This window comes from Prionailurus viverrinus, unplaced genomic scaffold, assembly GCF_022837055.1.
Source record: "Prionailurus viverrinus isolate Anna unplaced genomic scaffold, UM_Priviv_1.0 scaffold_40, whole genome shotgun sequence".
NCBI classification, from domain to species: domain Eukaryota; kingdom Metazoa; phylum Chordata; class Mammalia; order Carnivora; family Felidae; genus Prionailurus; species Prionailurus viverrinus.
This window is the reverse complement of record NW_025927608.1, coordinates 2241206-2260440: the sequence shown is the minus strand read 5'-3', so window position 1 is coordinate 2260440 and position 19235 is coordinate 2241206. Positions and strand designations below refer to the sequence as shown.

Sequence of the window (19235 nt, the reverse complement as noted above, 5' to 3'; positions counted from 1 at the left end):
TCTTTTCTAGATGATGAACGAGGAATGGAACAGGGGTTTGCTCTTTCCTTGCTAACTCTGGGGGCAAACTCACTGATTCCAACTGCCTCTCTATATATTTTTTATCTTTTTATTTAAAAAAAAATTTTTTTTAGTGTTTATTTGTTTTTGAGACAGAGAGAGAGAGGGACCAAGCATGAGAGGGGAAGAGGCAGAGAAAGGAAGACACAGAATCCGAAGCAGGCTCCAGGCTCCGAGCTGTCAGCACAGAGCCCGACGCGGGGCTCGAACCCATGAACCGTGAGATCGAGACCTGAGCAGAAGTCGGACGCTCGACCCACTGAGCCCCCCAGGCGCCCCAACCAACTGGCTTATTTTGAAGGCGTCTTCTTCCAACTTTGGGGCCAGACTTAGCCTGCATTTCCCTGCAAACAGAGCATCAGGCAAAGGCCTGTTTGCAAGTACTTTACTCGGGATGTGATCCCAGGAGGTCTATGGGGGAGACGGCAGAAAGAGCAGCCAGAGGAGGGTACGTGACAGACTTGGCCACAGCTCGCGGCAACGGCAGGGCCTTCTGAGGGGCTTGCGAGCTGTGTCTCAGGACGGTCTGCCCGGCGAGAAGTAGGGAAGCCTCTGTCGTCGCTTTCCTCCCTGCTGGTCAAGGGTGGCTCCCCGAGAGTGAACCCCCGGCGTTGCCCCTAGCCTGTCAGATTCCCGTGCACGCACGCTGGCTGGGGTTCAGTGGGTGCCCCACACCGCAACCTCAGAGGGGCTGTGGGGGGGCACTGAGCAGCGGGTACCAGTGAGGGGTGAGGGGTGCGAGGGGCCGTGTGCGCACAGCTGTGGCGCCCCCACGGCCCTGCCCCGCAGCAGGTGCTGGAGGAAGAGGCGTGGCCAAGGAGGACGTGAAGGGCACAGAAGAGGTGTACCAGCCTCTCTGTAAAGCGTAATTCCACCCTCCGGGTGACCTCGGGCTGGTCGCGACACCCCCCTCCACATCAGTGGTGGCCCTTCATCATCTGTACAAGGGGGAAGCTCACCCCCAAATGATCTGATGAACGTCACCTTGTCTTTCTGTGCAGAACTTTAGATGAAGAGTCAGAACACTGCCGATGGAGGATCTGAGAGAGGGTGAGGTCCGTTCATAGCGTCCTGTGCTTTCTCACCTGCTCCTGTGCCCAGACCACGCTGCCGTCCTGGGTGGGGGCCAACCAGGGCGCCCAGGCCACGCTATGGTCATTGGGTGGGGGGAGGGGCAACCTGTTGGTCCCCGTGCTGACTGCGCCCAACAGTGCACGTGACGGGCACAGGCTGGGGTCGCCAGTCAAAGGTTCACTTCCCCCGTCTCTACCCAATCCTTCCGCGTCCTGTGATAATATCCTGGATATCCCAGGAGGCCTATCGCGGGCCTATTCTCCCCAGGCTTTGGCAGCCTCGGGAGGATTCAGGAGTCGCTTGTGGAAGAGACTTGGGGAACAGGCTATTCTTGCTGCTGATGTATTTGCTTATCGTGATGGGTCGTGCGTTATCTTGCAGTCAGACGCTGCAGTTTTTAAATGTGGGGGGACAGCAAAATCACCTGGTAAGAATGTGGATCGTGGTGGCCCACGTCCAGACGGTCTAACTCAGGGAATCGGGGTGGGCCCCAAAGTGGTCGGCATGTTTTGTGCCCGGGGGGTGGCTGTGATGGGTGGGTGCTCTCTGCCCTCTGAGAAGCTTCTATGGAGCCCCATTCTCGTTTCACAGGGGAGGAAGTGGAGGCCCGGAAGGGCCAGGGGACCATCCCGGGTCGTGGCAGCTAAGGACGAAGGGAGAGTAGGCGCCCCTCCCCCGCCTCCCTGTGGGGAATCCTTCCCACCTGCTTCCTCAGGGGCTTGCGTGGGCTTGCGCACCTCCCCACGTCCACGGCATGGCTCCGACAGGCTTTCTGCGTCACGGAAACGAATCCAGGGGCTAAAGACCCAGGGAGGATGTCAGAGAGTTGTCCCGTGAGGACAGGTCACTGTCCCTTGGGGGATTGGCCCTTCCGTGTCAGCTCTCTGGCTAAAGGGCCTCACCTCACCCAGAGAGCCCTCAAATCCCAGAGAAGTTCAGATCTGAGCCATCACCTTGGAAGGCTTGTCGACAAGAATTGGATACTATTTGCATCTTGTGACTTCTGGGATTTGTTGCTCGGGGACCTGGGTGGCGCAGTAGGTTGGGTGTCCGACTTCCGCTCAGGTCGTGATGTCGCGGTTTGTGGGTTCGGGCCCCGCGTCGGGCTCTGTGCCGACAGCTCGGAGCCTGGAGCCTGCTTCCGATTCTGTCTCCCTCTCCCTCTGCCCCTCCCCCGCTCATGCTCTATCTCTTTCTTTCTCTCAAAAATAAATAACCATTAAAAAGAATAAAGTACTCTTTGCTTAATTTAGCAAGCTAGAAATTGGTGCTAAAAATACCTCCTTTATTATCTAAGTAAAAGAACTCTCACCCTGTGGCCTGATCTAAGGAGCAAGGAGCCACTCTTGACTACTGCTACTGACCGATTAGATTACAGGCTTCCCACGTGTCACATTACTAGGAAGACGGATTTTAAGAAGAAAGAAGAGGGGCGTCTGGACTGCTCAGTCAGTCAAATGTCCAATTCTCAGTTTCAGCTCAGCCCATGACCTTGCAGTTTGTGAGTTCGAGCCCTGCATCGGGCTCCATGCTGACCGTAGGGAACCTGCTTGGGATTCTCTCTCCCTTCTCTCTTTGGTCCTCACCTGCTCTCTCTCTCTCTCTCTCTCTGTCTCAAAACAAATAAATAAACTTAAAAATATTTTTAAAAACGAAGAAGAGCTACCTGACGATGTGTGAAAATAAGATATAGATAGTTGGATCATTTTTGTGCCAAATTAAAGTAGCATTTCAACGAATGAAGCATGGGGAGTCTCCATACGTACGGGTTTTTACTTTTCTCCTTCTCCTGTTCTTCCAGGATGGCCTCCTTTAAGGAAAGACACATTCAGTTAGAAGCTTAGCGTTACCATTAATCATAAGTCTTCAGAATTATTTCATGATAAGAAATGATGAGTCAGTATCTGGAACCACTCTGTGAGACGTTGTTGACATCAGTGCTTTGTATAATAATTAGATAAAAACGGAGGGGCGCCTGGGTGGCTCGGTTGGTTAATTGCCCAACTTTGGCTCAGGTCTGGACCTCGCTGTTCATGAGTTCGAGCCCCACGTCGGGCTCTGTGCTCACAGCTCGGAGCCTGGAGCTTGCATCGGATTCTGTGTCTCCCCTCTCTCTGCCCCTCCCCTGCTTGCACGCTGTCTCTCTCTCTCTCAAAAATGAATAAACATTAAAAAATAATTAAATTAAAATAAATGCAGATGGGGGCTTGGGGAGACGAGGGGGCAGAGCATGCTATTTAATAAATGAAATGATCTAATGATGTTTCCCGAAAGGGGCAGCATTGAGCTGTCGGGTTGCTCAGTAGACCCGAGTCCCTGCGAGCTTCTAACTGCTTCCTCTCCTGAGCTACCGCTAAAGCTCACGTCGCCAACACGCTTGTATTTTTTCACTCACAAATTACCTGCAATATGGTGGCAGTCCCTTATGCAAATTACCAGCAATGCACCAACTGAAATTTTCGGGGGATGAAATTTAGAAAATTAAAATAAAGAGTTTTTCAATGCCCCGTTCTGTATTCCATGGGACTGTGGGTGCACGGGGCCGGTCCCCTCGTCGAGGAGGACTCGGACTCTCGCGGAGGCCCAGGGGCTCCGCGGTCAAGGCTGTGGGTGAGGTCGGAGGACCCCTGACCGCCCTCGGCGCCCCCCGCGCCCCCCCACTCACCCTGATGCTGTTTACGATGGCGGCCGTTTTGCTCTCGGCGGCCTCCGGGTTTCCGATGAGGTAATCCCAGGCACAGAACACCCGCCAGCAGAACGTGTAGTTTTCATTGGAGGCTCTGGCGAGGCTCGTGCGCGAGTTCTTGGCCATCCTGCAAGAGAGGAGCCGGGACGAGCATGTGAGGGCAGCGTCAGATGGGCCCCGGCCGCCCCTGGGGGGCACCGGTGGGTCCAGCGCCCCTCTTGTGCAAATGGCATTGGCCACTCTGGTGGCCGGGAGGTCACTGAACGCATGTGTGCCCGGGGCCGGGCAGTGTGACTGTGAAATCAAACTCTCCCTGGAGCTGACTTCGTCTTCCTGCCCACTGAAGGGAGCCTGTCAGGTGCCTCCTGCCCATGACACCCTTGAGATGCCTCTGAAGGCAGGAGCCGCCGTCCCTCTTCCTTCCGACTGAAGGTCAAAGTCCCTCTGCCTTCAGACTGTCTCTGGTGATAAGCTTTTACCTGTTCTCTCTCCACAGTCCTTGCTCCTGAGTTTGCTCTCATCCGTCTCTTAGATTGTAACATCGAGCAAAAGGCCTGTCCTCCAGGTGGGGGTTTTGAGGACCCCCCAGAAGCCACACTGGAAAGCTTCTTGCCAAGTGGAGGCCCCTGGGTCACTGTGCACCTCTTTAGGCTTTTGCTTTTTGATGGTGATGGTGATGGTGCCCACGAGGCTGACAGAAGCAGCCGGTGAGCCACGCAGGGTGGGGCCAGGTTCTCCCTGGACTCCCAGCCCATCAGTCAGTCCGCTGTGTCTGGCCCCAGTACAGAAGCGGGGCGTGTGAAGGTTGGCAGGGCACCCGGCCGTCTTGGGAGCCAACCTGCCCATTTTAGTAATGAGGCCCAGGGAGGGGAAGTGAGTGGCTGTGGGTCTCGCGGTGGGGACGGTGCGGGACGCCTCACCCCCAGCCACTTCCTCCCACTGTGTCTCCTCTCAGTGACGGACCGGGTGTGCCAACCGCATCATGACGCGGACGAGCCTGTCCCTTACCGAACTCGTAGCTCGGTCACAGGCCGACATGCGGCCAACGGAGAATGTTTGGCTTTCTGCAAGCTCTGGTCACTTAGACCATCCTGTTCCGATCTCTGTCACTGCACTTACTAAATTGCCTGAAATTACGTTAACTGATAAGTCTGTGGGGTTCTTGTCTCTCCAGACCCAACCCGGAGCCTGGCACAGAGCTGCTGGTTAAAATGAGCACATCTCTCTTTAGCTTTGGTCCCCCCACCTACAAAGTGGGTACAGTTCTGCCTTAACGTTACACGGTATTGGCCAGCTGGCGATCACACGTATCACTCTTGGCATGTATTTGGAGAAACTGAGCAGCCATACTTTTTTAAGAGGATGATGAAGCTGTAAGCAAACACAGCCATGCCCACCAGGAAGTACGCCAGGGGCAGCCGGTAGCCCGCTCTCCCGATCCTTCTCTCCCTGCCGTAATAGCCGTAGAAGAGGACAGAGTACTGTAGATAACCCTGCAAAGAGAGAACACTCAGCGTCACTTCCGGGCTCCAGAACCGTGGCCCCCGTTCAGCCCTCCCTCAAGATGAGAGTGCGACCCAGCCTCCACCTCACCCCCAGGGACCAGACGGTGTCCAGGTCTTGGGCAGACATCACACTCTCCTTGGGGATCGTCTTGCTGTCCGTGCTTCCGAAGGGCTGGCCCGCAATGAGCTGGTGGGAGAGAACAGGACGCCATGGGATCCTCAGTGAGGGGAGGGGACCAGAAGAAAAGGGGTGGCCGATCCCCACGGCCTGTGAAGGCGTTGCACGTGTGAGATCTCTAGGGGCTGGGTTTCTGTTGATTCTCACTGATGGAGAGGTAACCCTGGGTGGGCAGATCTTCTCTTTGCTTGATCAGCCCGCCCGGGTATTCTGTCGCTGGGCTGGACGGGGCTTCTACAGATGGGTTTCTGAGGTCACCGGGTTTCTTTGATGGCACGGAAAATAACCCCGTTTACTTTGGGAGGACAAACGTTAGTTGAGAAGTGGGTTTTATTTGAACAGTGTCTGCACCCTGGCCCAGAAGCCGAATCTGGCCTGTCACCTCTTTTTGAACAGCCTAAGAGCTAAGAAGCGTTTTTGCATTTTTAAATGGTTGGAAAAGAATTAAAAGAAGAATGATACATTGTGACACTTAAGAACGATCTGAAAGTCAAATTTCAGTATCCATAAATAGAATTCGACTGGGGGCGCCTGGGTGGTTCAGTCGGTTGAGCGTCCGACTTCCGCTCAGGTCGTGATCTTGAGGTTCATGGATTCAAGCCCCGCATCAGGGCTCTGTGCTGACCGCTCGGAGCCCGGAGCCTGCTTCAGATTCTGTGTCTCCCTCTCTCTCTGCCCCTCCCCTGCTCACTCTCGCTCTCTCCAAAATAAACAAACATCAAAAAAATTAAAAAAAAAATAGAATTCTACTGGAACACAGCCACACTGTTCATGTGCCGTCCGTGGCCACTTCCACACCGCGGGGCAGACAGAAGGGGTGTGACAGGGGCCGCGTGGCCCCACAAAGCCCGAGCTATTTACTAGCTGGCCCTCCACAGAAAAAGTTTGCTTGAATACAAGGATGATGAGGGGAGTCGTGTTATGAAACTGCTCTGACATCTCTTGTTTTTAACGACTGGCATTTTTATCTCTCCTGGGCTAGTTCTTACCTCTGGAATGACGATAAAAGCACCTGTCATAATTGTGAGCACAATATTAATTCCAAATAACCATCTCAAGAATATGAAATAGGAGGCAACACCAGATCCAAAATGACCTAAAGAAAGACAAGATAATAAGAACGATTAAGAAAAAAACCCAAAAAACCCAAGACAAACAAACAAAAAACCCCCACATGCACACAAAAACCAAAAACCAAAAAACAAAACAGTATAAACAGGATGAACAATATAAAACCCTCACGGTGCAAAGTTCTCTGTAAGCAACGTTGCAGTTGTTCGTGTATCGGGGCACAGACCAAGAAGGCCAACTGGGGTGTTCCCCCAAAATAGTCATTTACGTGGGTCAAGATGTTCCCTGGCATTTCCAGTTATAAGCACACACAAAAAATCCCTAATTTCATAAGTTCCCTAATGACGTATTCATTATGTCATTATACTTCAAATTCATTATGTCAAAATACTTCTGAAATACTCGTCAAATTTACAACATTTCATGTATGTTCAGAAGAACATCAGCATCTTTTGAGAGGAGCCCGGGTGGCTCAGTCGGTTGAGGGTCTGACTCTTGACTTCTACTCAGGTCATAATCCCAGGGTGGTGAGATCGAGTCCCGCATCTGGCTTTGCACTGGGAGCCTGCGTGGGATTCTCTCTCTCCCTCTGTTCCTCTCCCCTGTTCATGTGCTCTCCTTATAAAAATAAAATTAAAAAAACCCAACTCTTTTAAAAAAAGAATCAACATCTTTTGAGAATTTGATATATATATATTTCATTTGTTATAGTTTTGAGAATTCCCAGGATTTTTCTTAGAATTCTTTTGTCTCAATTTCAAGATATATAGCAACTGGCTAGATGTTAACATTAGGGGAAACTGGGTAAAGGAATTATAGAAACTCCTTACAACTTTCCTATATACCTACACTTTCCTATATATTTTATTCCAAATAAAAAGTGTATTCAAAACCTAATTTCTATTAAGAAGATAAGGGTGTGTGTGATTTGTACCATACTTAAAAAAAAAATCCCCTGAATTTGTATTTCAAATTTAGTTTACGTTGGTCACAATAAATAGGAAAACACAAAACATCACAAAGAAAAAAAAAACATTACCTATTCTAGAACACTAAATTAAAATTACTATTAGAGTTTCTGGGGCGCCTGGGTGGTTCAGTCGATTAAGCATCCGACTTCGGCTCAGGTCATGATCTCGCGGTTTGTGAGTTCGAGCCCCGCGTCGGGCTCTGTGCTGACAGCTCGGATCCTGAGGCCTGCTTCAGATTCTGTGTCTCTCTCTCTCTCTCTGCCCCTCCCAGGCTCATGCTCTGTCTCTGTCTCTCAATAATAAATAAACGTTAAAAAATTTTTTTAATTACCATTAGAGTTTCTAACAAGCTTTTCGTGTGACCCCTCATTATTATTCTCCACGTATAGATTTTTTGTATAAAATTGGCATCTGTCTACAACATGCATCTTGAGTTATTAATTATTATCAGCATTTTCTCACGCAAAAAAAAAATTCTTCCATGAAATAAATTGTATTGCTTCGTCAGCTGAATTTTCCGTAGTTTACTTAACCTCGCCCCACTCACGGCCATTTCGGAAGTTTCTGACTTTTCACTTGGTGGGGGATTCACTGGCGTGAATAAGTCTGCCATAGACCATTTCTGTCCAAGGTCAGGGCACACTGGGCAAGTGCTCTCTGGAGAAAGGGAGTGTGGGGGTCAGGGCAGGTCAGGGGAAAGGGCCAAGCAAGGATACGGTGCTGGAGCCTGGCTTCCGCCGATCCCCCGGCAGATCCTGGAAGGCAGATTGCACAACACGGTGGGTTGGCCCCACTTGGCACAAGGAGCTGGACTTCGTCCATCACGGCCTCTGGGCCCTCGGCTGGGGCAGGTGAAGTGTGCCCCGCATCTGGAACAGTGTTGACCCAGGGCGGCGCTCCGGAGACCTGGGGTGGGGGGTGGGGTGGAGGGGTGGGGGGGGAGGGGCAGCCGTGAGTCACAGCAGCCACACCCAGAGCTGCTGGGAGGAGCTGGACCAGCCAAGTCGAGAAATCCGGGTGGGGCACCGACTTCGTCCGCCCGCGCGCTGATTTTGTCGTGGCTCTCGTTTCTTCGGCCGTTAAGGGATGGGGGAGTTTTATCGAAGGGCACAAACAGCATGAAGGTTTTTGCTACAAATTTTAACTTTCCCCCGGAGACGCCTTCCCAGTGGGCAGTCCCGCCCATCGCGTGTGCCGGTGCTAAATTCCACTGAAATGCCGAAAATGGGCTTTTCTCCCTTTGACTCTCAGCTTTGCTGTCTCAAGGATGTAGGTTGCCTTTATAGGTGACCAAATGCAGCCCTCTCTTCCTTGATGGTTTCCTTCTTCACCTTCGGGATTGGACGGGCTTCTGTCCTGATCCATTCGGAGATCACACGCTCTCTCTTAATTCTTTCGTGGTTTCCCTATTTTATGTTTAATAGCTAATGGGACTTTAAGTGGAGGATCTAACAGAACTCTGTAAGAATCCGGTGTATCTGCAGTGCTGTGCTACGGATTCAAGGGCGGTAGTGTTCCTCACGTCCTTGAACCCTTTGGTTACGCAAGCTCATGTGCATCGTCAAAAGAATTTTTTTTCGACGCGTCTTCCGGGTGGTTTTCTTCCATATACGTTTCACGATCATCTTGTTGAGTACAGAAAATTAAAAACCTGCGTTGAGGTTTTTGCCGCAATTGCTGGAAACCTGTAAAGTGACGTTAAGAAGGCCCACATCTTCCAAACATGAAGTCACCTGTGCCTCTCACAAGACTCTTGAGATACGTGGTGGCCCAATTTTACCGCTTCCTTCATTTCAGACCCACTGTTGAGTTTGTTCCTGGCATTGTGTGCTCTGTGTTATGTCTGTGTGTTGTGTGAACGAGTTTAGAATACGTTTTCTAAATGGTGCCACTCACCCCTAAGAAAATGCAGATTTCTGAGTTTTGGTTTGGCAAATGCTCACATCAACCTTGCGCAGTTTTCCACCTGCTCCTTCTGGGTCTGTGTCGGGTCCGAGTCACGAACGACCCGTGAGCCGCAGCGAATGTGGGACGGCTGTCGTCCGGGGAAGCGGCGGACAGATGCCTTCCGTCTCCACCGTCCCGCGTCCAGCCCGGCGCCTCACCACGCGCAGGGCGAGGACCAGGACACGGAGCCCCTTCTCGGGCCACGCTGTCATCTGGCCACTGGCAGGGCGTCCCCGCTGCCCCCCACCCCCCAACCCCCGAGCGCCCACACTTACTCTCGATTTTCTTTATCCTCATTTCCCAGGGGATGAAGGTGACCATGAAGTTACAGGCCCCACGAGCAAATTTCCGCCAGAGCTGGAAAGGAGGGAGCAGGGTTAGCGGGCTTCGCATTTGTCAGGATGGCAGTGACATCGTGACGCTAAGGTCCCTGGTGGAGGAGAGGTTCCCAGACATGCCTGTGATTATGATGTCATAGGACTTGAGGCCACACTAGGACCAGAGCAGCCCCCGTCCGCTCTTGGTAGGGTGACGACACCTGCTTGGGACCTGAGCTGCGGCGTCTGTATCGACGTGCGTATGGTCCAGGGTCACAGGCTGCCTTATTCCTACCGTTCCCGCCCTGGGGACTAACAACAGTGGAAATCACTTGAGGAGTGATGTCCACTTTGGGGCTGGGGCCCAGGAGTCCGCATGGCCAGCAAACTGCCCCGGTGGCCACAATTCCCCGCTTGGGGGATGAGAGTCTAGAACATACGCCGAGCACGAGCCCTGCCCGCCGTGTGCCTCCTGTCCCGCACCTGTGCTGGTCTCCTGCCCTCTCTCCTGGCAGAGGCCGCCAGCGGGGAGATCTGCAAATTCGTCTTGTGTGTTTAAGAGGCAACTGCCAAGAGTTCAAGCTCTCTCTCTCTCTTTTTTTTTTTCCTCTCTCTCTTTCCTCTGAGGAGAATAAAGCACAGCGCGCCGGGACTCCGGCCGCTCCCTCACAATGTTGGCAGGCTGTCCATTTTAACACACAAACAATCCGGGCTTGTGTTGGAAGCAAATGATATCACCGCGGAAAGAAGGGCTCCAAATGCAATTATAGGATTCTGAAGTCTGAGACAGCGCGCGGTCCTGATGCTTGAACGCACGATCGTGCCGTTCGGGTTGTGCCTGCCAAGGCCAGACACGTGAAACGCAAATCTGTTCGAGTTTCACCAGACGTTGTAATTGTTGGTCTTCTGTTCATGACCCAAGACGCAGCTCAGACCTAACCACGCCCGTGATGCGTCCGCACAGGGTCTCTGGAGAGAGGCAGACCCTGCTCCCTGCAAACTTCTCGGCCATCGACATTCTCGTCACGCTCAGCTCATCCTACCTCGTGCTGCCCTTCTGTTCCCCCCCCCCCCCTCCCGTGGCTTATGTCCTTTGGCGTGGAGGCGAAGACCAAAGCTTTCGCTCTGTTGTCCCTGCAGCAGGCAGAGGCAGGGTGCTCACACATCCTCGGGGGACGGTTTGATGTTGGAAAGCATCTGAGTCTCTGGCCCGCGGTGAAGTCCTGCGGTGTAGGCAGCCCTGGAGGAGGGCCCCAGACCTGATGCCAGCTCCAGTTCAACAGCTACCCTACCTCGCGCTCCTGGGAAAGGCGTTTTCTTTCAAGGTCCTTATCGGTCCAAGAAGTGGGCTTTGATCAGTGGTATTCAGAGTTACTCTTCCAATGAGAATTTCAGTGCATGAAACAGACTAACGCAGAGCAATTTTTCTAAGTGGGAGATGCAAAACCTCCTCCTCCGCGCCTCTGGTGCTCTTGTGACAAGTCAGGGGCCCCGAACTCAGCTTCAAGGCCGCCAGACCCTCAACGCTCCTTCTGGTGACGACGGTCTGCCCTAGCCTTCTAAGGGAGCTTCCTTGAAACATGTGATTTGTTATGACCAAGATTCCATAAGGCATGGGAAAAAACACCTGATTCTCTGATGGTGTGCATCAAATCTCCATGGAAAGCCTGAAACTCTGAAATGATTTGAGATTTTAAGAGCAGAGCAAAAACGAAACAAAGCAAAACCGGGAGCCAGACTTGGAAGAAATGGGTCTTAATTGTGGGCCTGGGTTACTGAGTCTGGTAAGACTCCGTACCAAATAAACTCATTCTTGCCTCTTTGGGAAGTCTTGTAAGTTCACCTGGCATAAGTGCGTTCTAACCACACGAATGCTAGTTTAGGAAAAATGCATTCATCCAGAGCGCGTCCTGAGCACTGTGTGTGTTTCTAGTACAGCGGATGCAAGTCGACAAGACACGTAAGACGTCAGCTGGCGCCGAGCTTGCGTCCAGATAGAGGGAAGGCAACGAAAGAGTCAACGCCACCGTGGGACGTGGTCCATTAGGACTGGAGGAGCGAGCTCTTTTAAACAAGGGGGTCAGGAAAGGTCTATCTGCAGAGGTCATACTTGAGCTGAGACTTGAATGAAAAGAAATCAATACTTCAGAAAATAATAAATCGGTAGAGGAGCTCTCTAGGAGGGCAGGACAGCACGCAATCCGCGAGTTAGCACGTGCTGGACATTTTACAGCAGAGGATGGAAGGGAGAGGTGGGGTAGATCCAACAGGTATGCAATGGCCAGATCAGCTGGGTCATGGGAAGGAGTGAGATTTAACTCTAAGTGTAATGAATGCCTATCTGTCTCTCTGTCTATCTATCATCTATCTATCTATCTATCTATCATCTCTCCATCATCTGTCCATCCATCCACCCATCTATTTATCTATATCTATCTATCTATCTATCTATCTATTATCTCTCTACCATCTCTCCATCCATCCATCCATCTATCGTCTCTCTATCATCTATCATCTCTCCATCCATCCACCCATCTATTTATCTATATCGTCTATGTCTCTATCAATCATCTATCAATCATCTATCTACCTATCTATCTATGTTTTAAGTAAGGAAACAGTTTAAACAGTTTGAACAGTTTAAGGAAACAGTTTACTGTTTCAAGGATTGCCTGGGCTCCTGCACGGAGGAGAGCGGATTATAGGGGGACGTGTGCGAAAGCAGTAGGGCCTTCCAGGAGGCCAATCAGCCTATATACCATCATAGGCAGGTGCCAAATCATGCCATGCAGGCTCCAGGGAAGGGTGACCTCCCTGGTGGGTATTGCGTGAAAAACAAAGGACGTAGAATATTAGAACCAGAAGGAATCTTGAGAATCACACGTGAAAACCAAAGTCACAGCAGGGAAATGATGGCAGAGAGACTTGGGTGTCCTCCCTCCTGCCGCAGTGACTTCTCGGGTCCCGGAGGCCCCACCCACCCAGACCTTGCTTCCGTAAGAAACAGGGACACCTGCTGGCACTGAAGGGGGACTGCCTGTAAGCGGGCTCAGGTGGAGACCCAGGGGGGCGAGGACACAGGCCGGACAGCGGGGAGGGCCCCCCAGGATGCCTTGTGCTCTGCAGCCGGGACTCCCAGGACAGGACAGGGTGGAGCCCCTGGGAGCGGTGACCGGATCTCAGCGCCGGGAGTCACGGGAGAATGGGTAGCCCGTGACACAAAATGTACTGTTTGGAAAACAGTCGCATCTTCGTCGGGCAAACCAAGGACTATAAACAGATGGGCTGCGGGCTTGATGGCTTCTGTTTTCTCCCCGCGGCAGCTGGAGTGGGTGCTGGTCCTCCGTGGTTCATGTCAAAATTTCCAGTGTAAAAAATTATAGGGGCTTCTGCGCGGCTCCGTCGGTTAAGCGGCCGACTCTTGATTCCGGCTCGGGTCATGATCTCACGGTTGTGAGTTCGAGCCCCACCTTGAGCTCTGTGCTGACAGTGCAGAGGCTACTTTGGGATTCTTTCTCCCTCTCTGCCCCTCCCCCACTCCCTCTCCCTCTCTCTCTCTCTCTCTCTCTCTCAAAATAAAAAAAAAAAGAAATACACATAAAAAGGTGGAGGAATGTTGTTCCGAACAGGGAGGGGAGGAACCAAAGCGTGAAGAAGACACGCGAAAGGGGGACCTGTCCTTGACACTTTACTGCACCCCCCAGAAGGCGGAAGTGACCCAGTCGGGACATGACCCCAGGGCCTGGGACAAAGCGTGGCACGTGGATTAAACTGAACTGGATTGAACCCCTTTCTGCAGGGCCATTGCTCCTACAAAGGTGCCACCGAGCACCTTTGGGCAGCCCGTCTCTAGGTGAGGCTGGGAATTCTGGTTCCCCTTCTCATTCTGGAAACCCTGAGTCTAGTAAGTCAGCCCCTGGTCGAATTACACCTTTAATCCTTACTGATGTCCCTGTGACTAAAAGTTGCTGTGCTTTTCACTCATATATATTACAGGTTGTCTGAATAGGACCTTCTAGCATTTTCCAAGAGACTTCCCACTGCATCGCAGGCCATCTGTTTAGGGAAAATGAGGGAGCCGGGCGGCACATATGCTTAGCATTAAAAAGATAATTTTGTTAAATGTATTTATTGCATGAGCCCCATCATCGCCTGACAGGCATAAGCACTCAGGGGTAATTTTCATCCTAGGAATAGATTAGAGTTTTCAGGCACAGTCTGTGCAAAGGAAGAAGAAAGCCAAGGCAGAGCCTTGAGGACCCTTTGAGACTTTATCTAATTTTTCAGTTAAGTAAAATTTAGGACCAGCTTTAATTAAAAAAAGTTTTTTACATTTATTTATTTTTGAGAGACAGAGAGAGACAGAGCACAAGTGGGGGAGGGGCAGAGAGGGAGGGAGACACAGAATCCGAAGCGGGTTCCAGGTTCTGAGCTGTCGGCACAGAGCCCGACGCGGGGCTCGAACCCACCAACTGGGAGCCGAAGTTGGACGCCCAACCGACGGAGCTACCCAGGTGTTCCGTGACCAGCTTTAATTTAAACTTCATTAAGGATTTTGTTGGTTTGTTTCAGAGACTCTGAAAAGAGTGCATTTGTCAACTCTTATCTGTTAAAATATAACCAACTTAAAAAAATACAATATCCAATATTGGCAAAAATATGAAGGCAGTAAAACTTGTCATGCATGGCAAGGGGAACTATCAAGGGTTTTGGAAAATAATTTATTAATATTTCTCAAGAGCCAGAGCACCTGGATGGCTCAGTGGGTTAAGTGTCCAACTCTTGATTTCAGCTCAGGTCATGATCACACGGTTTGTGAGTTCAAGCCCTGCACGGGGCTCTGTGCTGACAGTGCGGGGCCTGCTTGGGACTCTCTCCCTCTCTCTCTCTGCCCCTTCCCTGCTCACACGCTCTTTTTCTCTCTCTCAAAGTAAATAAATAAACTTTAGGAAAAAAAATACTTATCAAGAGCCAAAAAACAAATTTTACTTTTCTACAATGATTATAGTTCTGGCATTTATCCGAGGAGAGGAATTTTAAAGGGTAGAGAAAGCACTATGTGCAAAGATAGTCTTTGCAGGGTTATTAATAATAATGACAAATTAAAGGCAATTTAAATATACGCCAGCAGACAAATAACAAATTAAGTTAATTTAACAGCAGACAAACAACCAATTGAGTTAATGTACTTGTCTGTCATGGGAGACAACATGTGTGAAACGTTCAGAGCAACACGGAAAAATCCTTGTGTTATGGGGTTAAGTGAAAAAACGTTTGTACGCTGTGATTACTCTGTGTGAAAATTATAGACTCAGTGACTGAAATGTGAGCTCTAGAAAAAGATACTATATACGAGGATGATTTTTTTCTTTGGCTTCTGAACATTTATGGGAATGATCGCAATGTCTCTCTAAACAGATCATTGCAATTAGATACTAAAGTTTAGCTTTAAGGGGCTGAATGGGAAAAGTAACAAACAAAAAACATAGCACTGAGTTCTCAGATAAGCGCTGGGATAGATCTATAACGTTCCCATTACAAGACACGCTGTAAATAAAACTTACACGTATGGGAGGAAGTCAGGAAAAATGCTAGATCATTCTCTCGAGGGAAGATAGCCTTTCTGGGATGAGTCAGGTTTACCCAGGGTCATGTACAAATGGTGAGTGATGGCCCCAGGGACTAAAGTCCAAGTTCTGGGACATGCAGACCCTCCAGGGACCAGCATCGCTCTACGGCTGTAACGACTGATGCGCACAGCCGATGCATAATGGCAAGCACAGTGTCACGCACCTTCCTGGCCCCGAGGCCACAGGGAGGGGTGGGATCGCCATGCGTACACGCTCTCACCTCTGCACCTGCCGCTTGGTATCCTCGGGTCCTGGTCAGCCTCCCTTCGAACTTCAGCACAATCTCCTTCGCTCGCCTGAGACAAGAGAGCAATGACAGTGAGCACAATTTTGGCACCGCTGGAATCGTGGCGAAACGTGTGAAAGCGTGACAGGAGCAGGTGGCCAAACGTGAGGGACAAGATACTGTGGCAGGGAGCCGGCTATGAAAATACGCGAACCGTTCATTTCCTGGCTTCCAGCGACCAGAGGGCTCCCTTACCAAATAGATTCCGGAAAACAAAACAAAACAAAACAAAACAATTTAAAAGGATACATTTACAGAAAATGATGAGCTAATGCCCAAATGAGTTGCAACTGAATTTCTTTTTTTTTAAACATTAAAAAAAAAAATCACCTAGGGGCGCCTGGGTGGCGCAGTCGGTTAAGCGTCCGACTTCAGCCAGGTCATGATCTCACCGTCTGTGAGTTCGAGCCCCGCGTCGGGCTCTGGGCTGATGGCTCGGAGCCTGGAGCCTGTTTCCGATTCTGTGTCTCCCTCTCTCTCTGCCCCTCCCCCGTTCATGCTCTGTCTCTCTCTGTCCCAAAAATAAATAAACGTTGAAAAAAAAAATTAAAAAAAAAATTACCTATTTTGAGAGAGCGAGCGTGTGAGCAGGGGAGGGGCAGAGAGAGAGGCAGAGAGAGAATCCCAAGCAGGCTCCAGGCTGTCGGTTCAGAGCCCGGCATGGGGCTCGAACTCAGGAACCGCAAGATCACGACCTGAGCCGAGATCAAGAGTTGGACGCTTAACGGGCGGTACCCCCCTGGGCGCCCTACAACTGAAATTCTTAAAGCCCTCCCCTGATTCCGGTTGTTGGCCGGGAATCGTGAGCGTTGGAAGTCCCGGCAGCGGGTGCTAGCACCTCGGCCCCTCGCTTAACCTCGGTGGCCGCTCCCTGCAGCCCTCGCATCTGGAATTGAAGGTCAGACCTAGTTTCGGAGAGCCCGCTTCAGGGAGGGGGTCGTGGGTGTCTGGCTACCGCTGCGTCTTCCCTCCCGCAAACAAACTACTGACACACGCTGACCGGTGTGGTGGGTTGACCCGATGTCTCCACCTACATGATTCATCCCTGCAGTGGACCGAAGTCCCCGGGATGGACGGTCAAACCCACACCTAAATGAACAGCGGGGTTAGACAATCCCCGTTGGCGCTAATGGGGCGGATGGGAGTCGAGGACTCTTGGGCATGAAGGTCACCTTCGAGGCCACCTCGTCTGACGCTGCGCTGATGAGACCCTCGTTATCCATGACCAGCCCCCTCCCCTTGACTGTGCTCGGTGCCTCTTCAGAGCCCCTCGACCTTCAGTCTGCCCGGCTCGCTGGTGAGGAAGGTCTCGCACACGCCTCTCAACAGCCGTTTAGTGGCCCCCTCCCCGGTCCTGAGTCCCTCCCTGAGACCCCAGGAACTGGCTGACTCCCTTTTCCGAGCGAAACATGACCGAACTGGAGCGTTTGCTGGGATCTGGAGCCCGGTGCCCTTGTTGTGATCGCCCCATCAGCCCGGCCCCGCCAGCCAACGCCCTGGCTTCATTCCGGTCAGGACCAGAAATGCAGGCAAGGGTGAAGGTTGACGCCCGGCCCTGCAGAGCACCTAAAAGATAGAGGCCTGTACAAGTGACATCATTTATCTCATCTAATCTATTATCATTTTCTTCCTGCAGACATTTTCTGCACACTTCCTTGGGGCAAGCAGACTGGGGCACACAGGCGCGTGAAACGGAGTTGTTGTCCTGGAAGTCACCCCCTCTCTAATAGCGTGAAAGAGACCGAAAGCCACAGTAACCGAGGGCGACAGGGTGGGCCGGGCACTCAGGAACCAGGGGGGACCGAGCTAGCCTGGCCCCGTTAGGGCGCCGGCCGCTGGCTTCCCTGCGAGGTGAACAGACCCGTCCTCCCCGACAGGTGGCTGTTGCCCCAGACCCAGCCGGGACCCCTGCCCTTTTCCGCGTCCGCCTCGCTCCCTGGGTCCCCACGCGGTCAGGCTTCGGTGGCCTCTGTGCTTTCCAGACGCCTCAGCGGGTCCAATTAGGGAGGCATGCATCGCTCTGGTAGCTCCTGAAGGTGACGAGGGAGGAGACGCGCGGGTCCAGGGGATGATCTATGGAGGTGCTCGGAGGACCAGCCCGTCTGAGAGCCTGACCGCCTCCGCCCCAGGCAGCGCCGTGTGGCCCGGCCGCTGGCCAGGTGTCAGGGCGGAGGGCCCGGATTTTGCCCTTTGGCTCGGGAAGTGTATCGGCTGAAAAGTTATCATTTGCTGCGCTCTGCCTGCAGGTTAAAATGGCTTAGGCTCTTACTGGTAATTAATGGTTATTAATTACTGATTACTAATTACTACTTCCTCCCACTAACCATCAGCCATCAATCCTTAACAGCGTTTCTGTACGACTTTTAAAAATCCGGATACAACTGCCTCTCTCTCTCTCTGCCTCTCCCCACGCGCACGCTCTCAAAATAAATAAATAAACTTAAAAAAAAGAGGGGGTGGAGAAGGGGCGCCTGGGTGAGTCAGTCCGTTAAGTGTCTGATTCTTGATTTCAGGTCAGGTTGTGATCTCACAGTTCCCGAATTGGAGCCCGGCCTCAGGCTCTGCGCTGACGGTATGGAGCCTGCTTGGGATTCTTTCTCTCTGCCCCCCACCCCCCACCACCTCTCTCTCTCTCTCTCCAAATAAATAAATAAACAAATAACTTTAAAAATTGTGATACAACACATGACTCACTCTTTCTTTCTTTCTTTCTTTCTTTCTTTCTTTCTTTCTTTCTTTCTTTCTCTTTCTTCCTTCCTTCCTTCCTTCCTTAGAACTGAGAAGGTTCTAATCCTGTCCACGCAGGGTGCCTGCTGGTCAGGGCTACTGTCTGTTTCTCCGGGAAGGTCCACTTGACAGGTCAGGGGAGCTCATTAAGGCCATTCGATTAACCCCCTCTGCTGTGCTCCCAGGCATCGGCATCGTCAATCAGTCCTCACTGGTGGGGCCTGACCGCCGGGGACCAGAGACAATGCGAGTCGCTTGCCCGGTTCACCTCGTTTAACCCTGGAACAGGGGTCAGTGGATCTTAACCTTCAGTATGTGACGGAATCTGCTAGAATGCCTGTTAAAAATCCTGGGCCCCTCCCATCGTGGTAGGGTCCCCTCCCTAAGGAAAAAAAAAAAAATCTCAAGGTAACCTGGCTCTGTGCCTGCATCATAATCTCCCTCATGACCTTGTAACATGAGACCACTTAATCAGGCTGCGTGTGTGTGTGTGTGTGTGTGTGTGATCATATACGGGAGACAAAGAAGTAGAAAATATATAAAAAAAGAGTCCACATGGCCACGTCGGTGAAAGTAATGTCTATTTTCAGTCTGGCTCATACACTTGTCTCTGCTGAGTCTGGCCATTTTGTTCACGTCTCCACACGATGCTAAGATCTAGCTTTTGCAAGGGAGGTAGAAAACCACACATTCTCCACCAGCATGCGCACGCACGCACACACACACACACACACACACACACACACAGAAACTGGCCACCTGGAGGCACCCGTGGCTTCTCAG

General features: G+C 51.5%; 1 protein-coding gene across 1 annotated transcript in view; it reads right to left on the bottom strand.

Annotated features, from left to right (window-relative positions):
* Positions 1–9886, bottom strand: part of TMC3 (transmembrane channel like 3) — a 29379-nt gene extending 19493 nt beyond the window's left edge. Inside the window, exons 1-6 of the mRNA XM_047846821.1 lie at positions 9768–9886; positions 6493–6599; positions 5414–5512; positions 5171–5313; positions 3800–3947; positions 2901–2944 (exon numbers count right to left, since the gene is read on the bottom strand). Coding sequence (XP_047702777.1) covers positions 2901–2944; positions 3800–3947; positions 5171–5313; positions 5414–5512; positions 6493–6599; positions 9768–9885 — 659 coding nt within the window. The 5' untranslated portion in view covers position 9886. The remainder of the gene's footprint in view (positions 1–2900; positions 2945–3799; positions 3948–5170; positions 5314–5413; positions 5513–6492; positions 6600–9767) is intronic.
* Positions 9887–19235: the final 9349 nt, after the last annotated feature.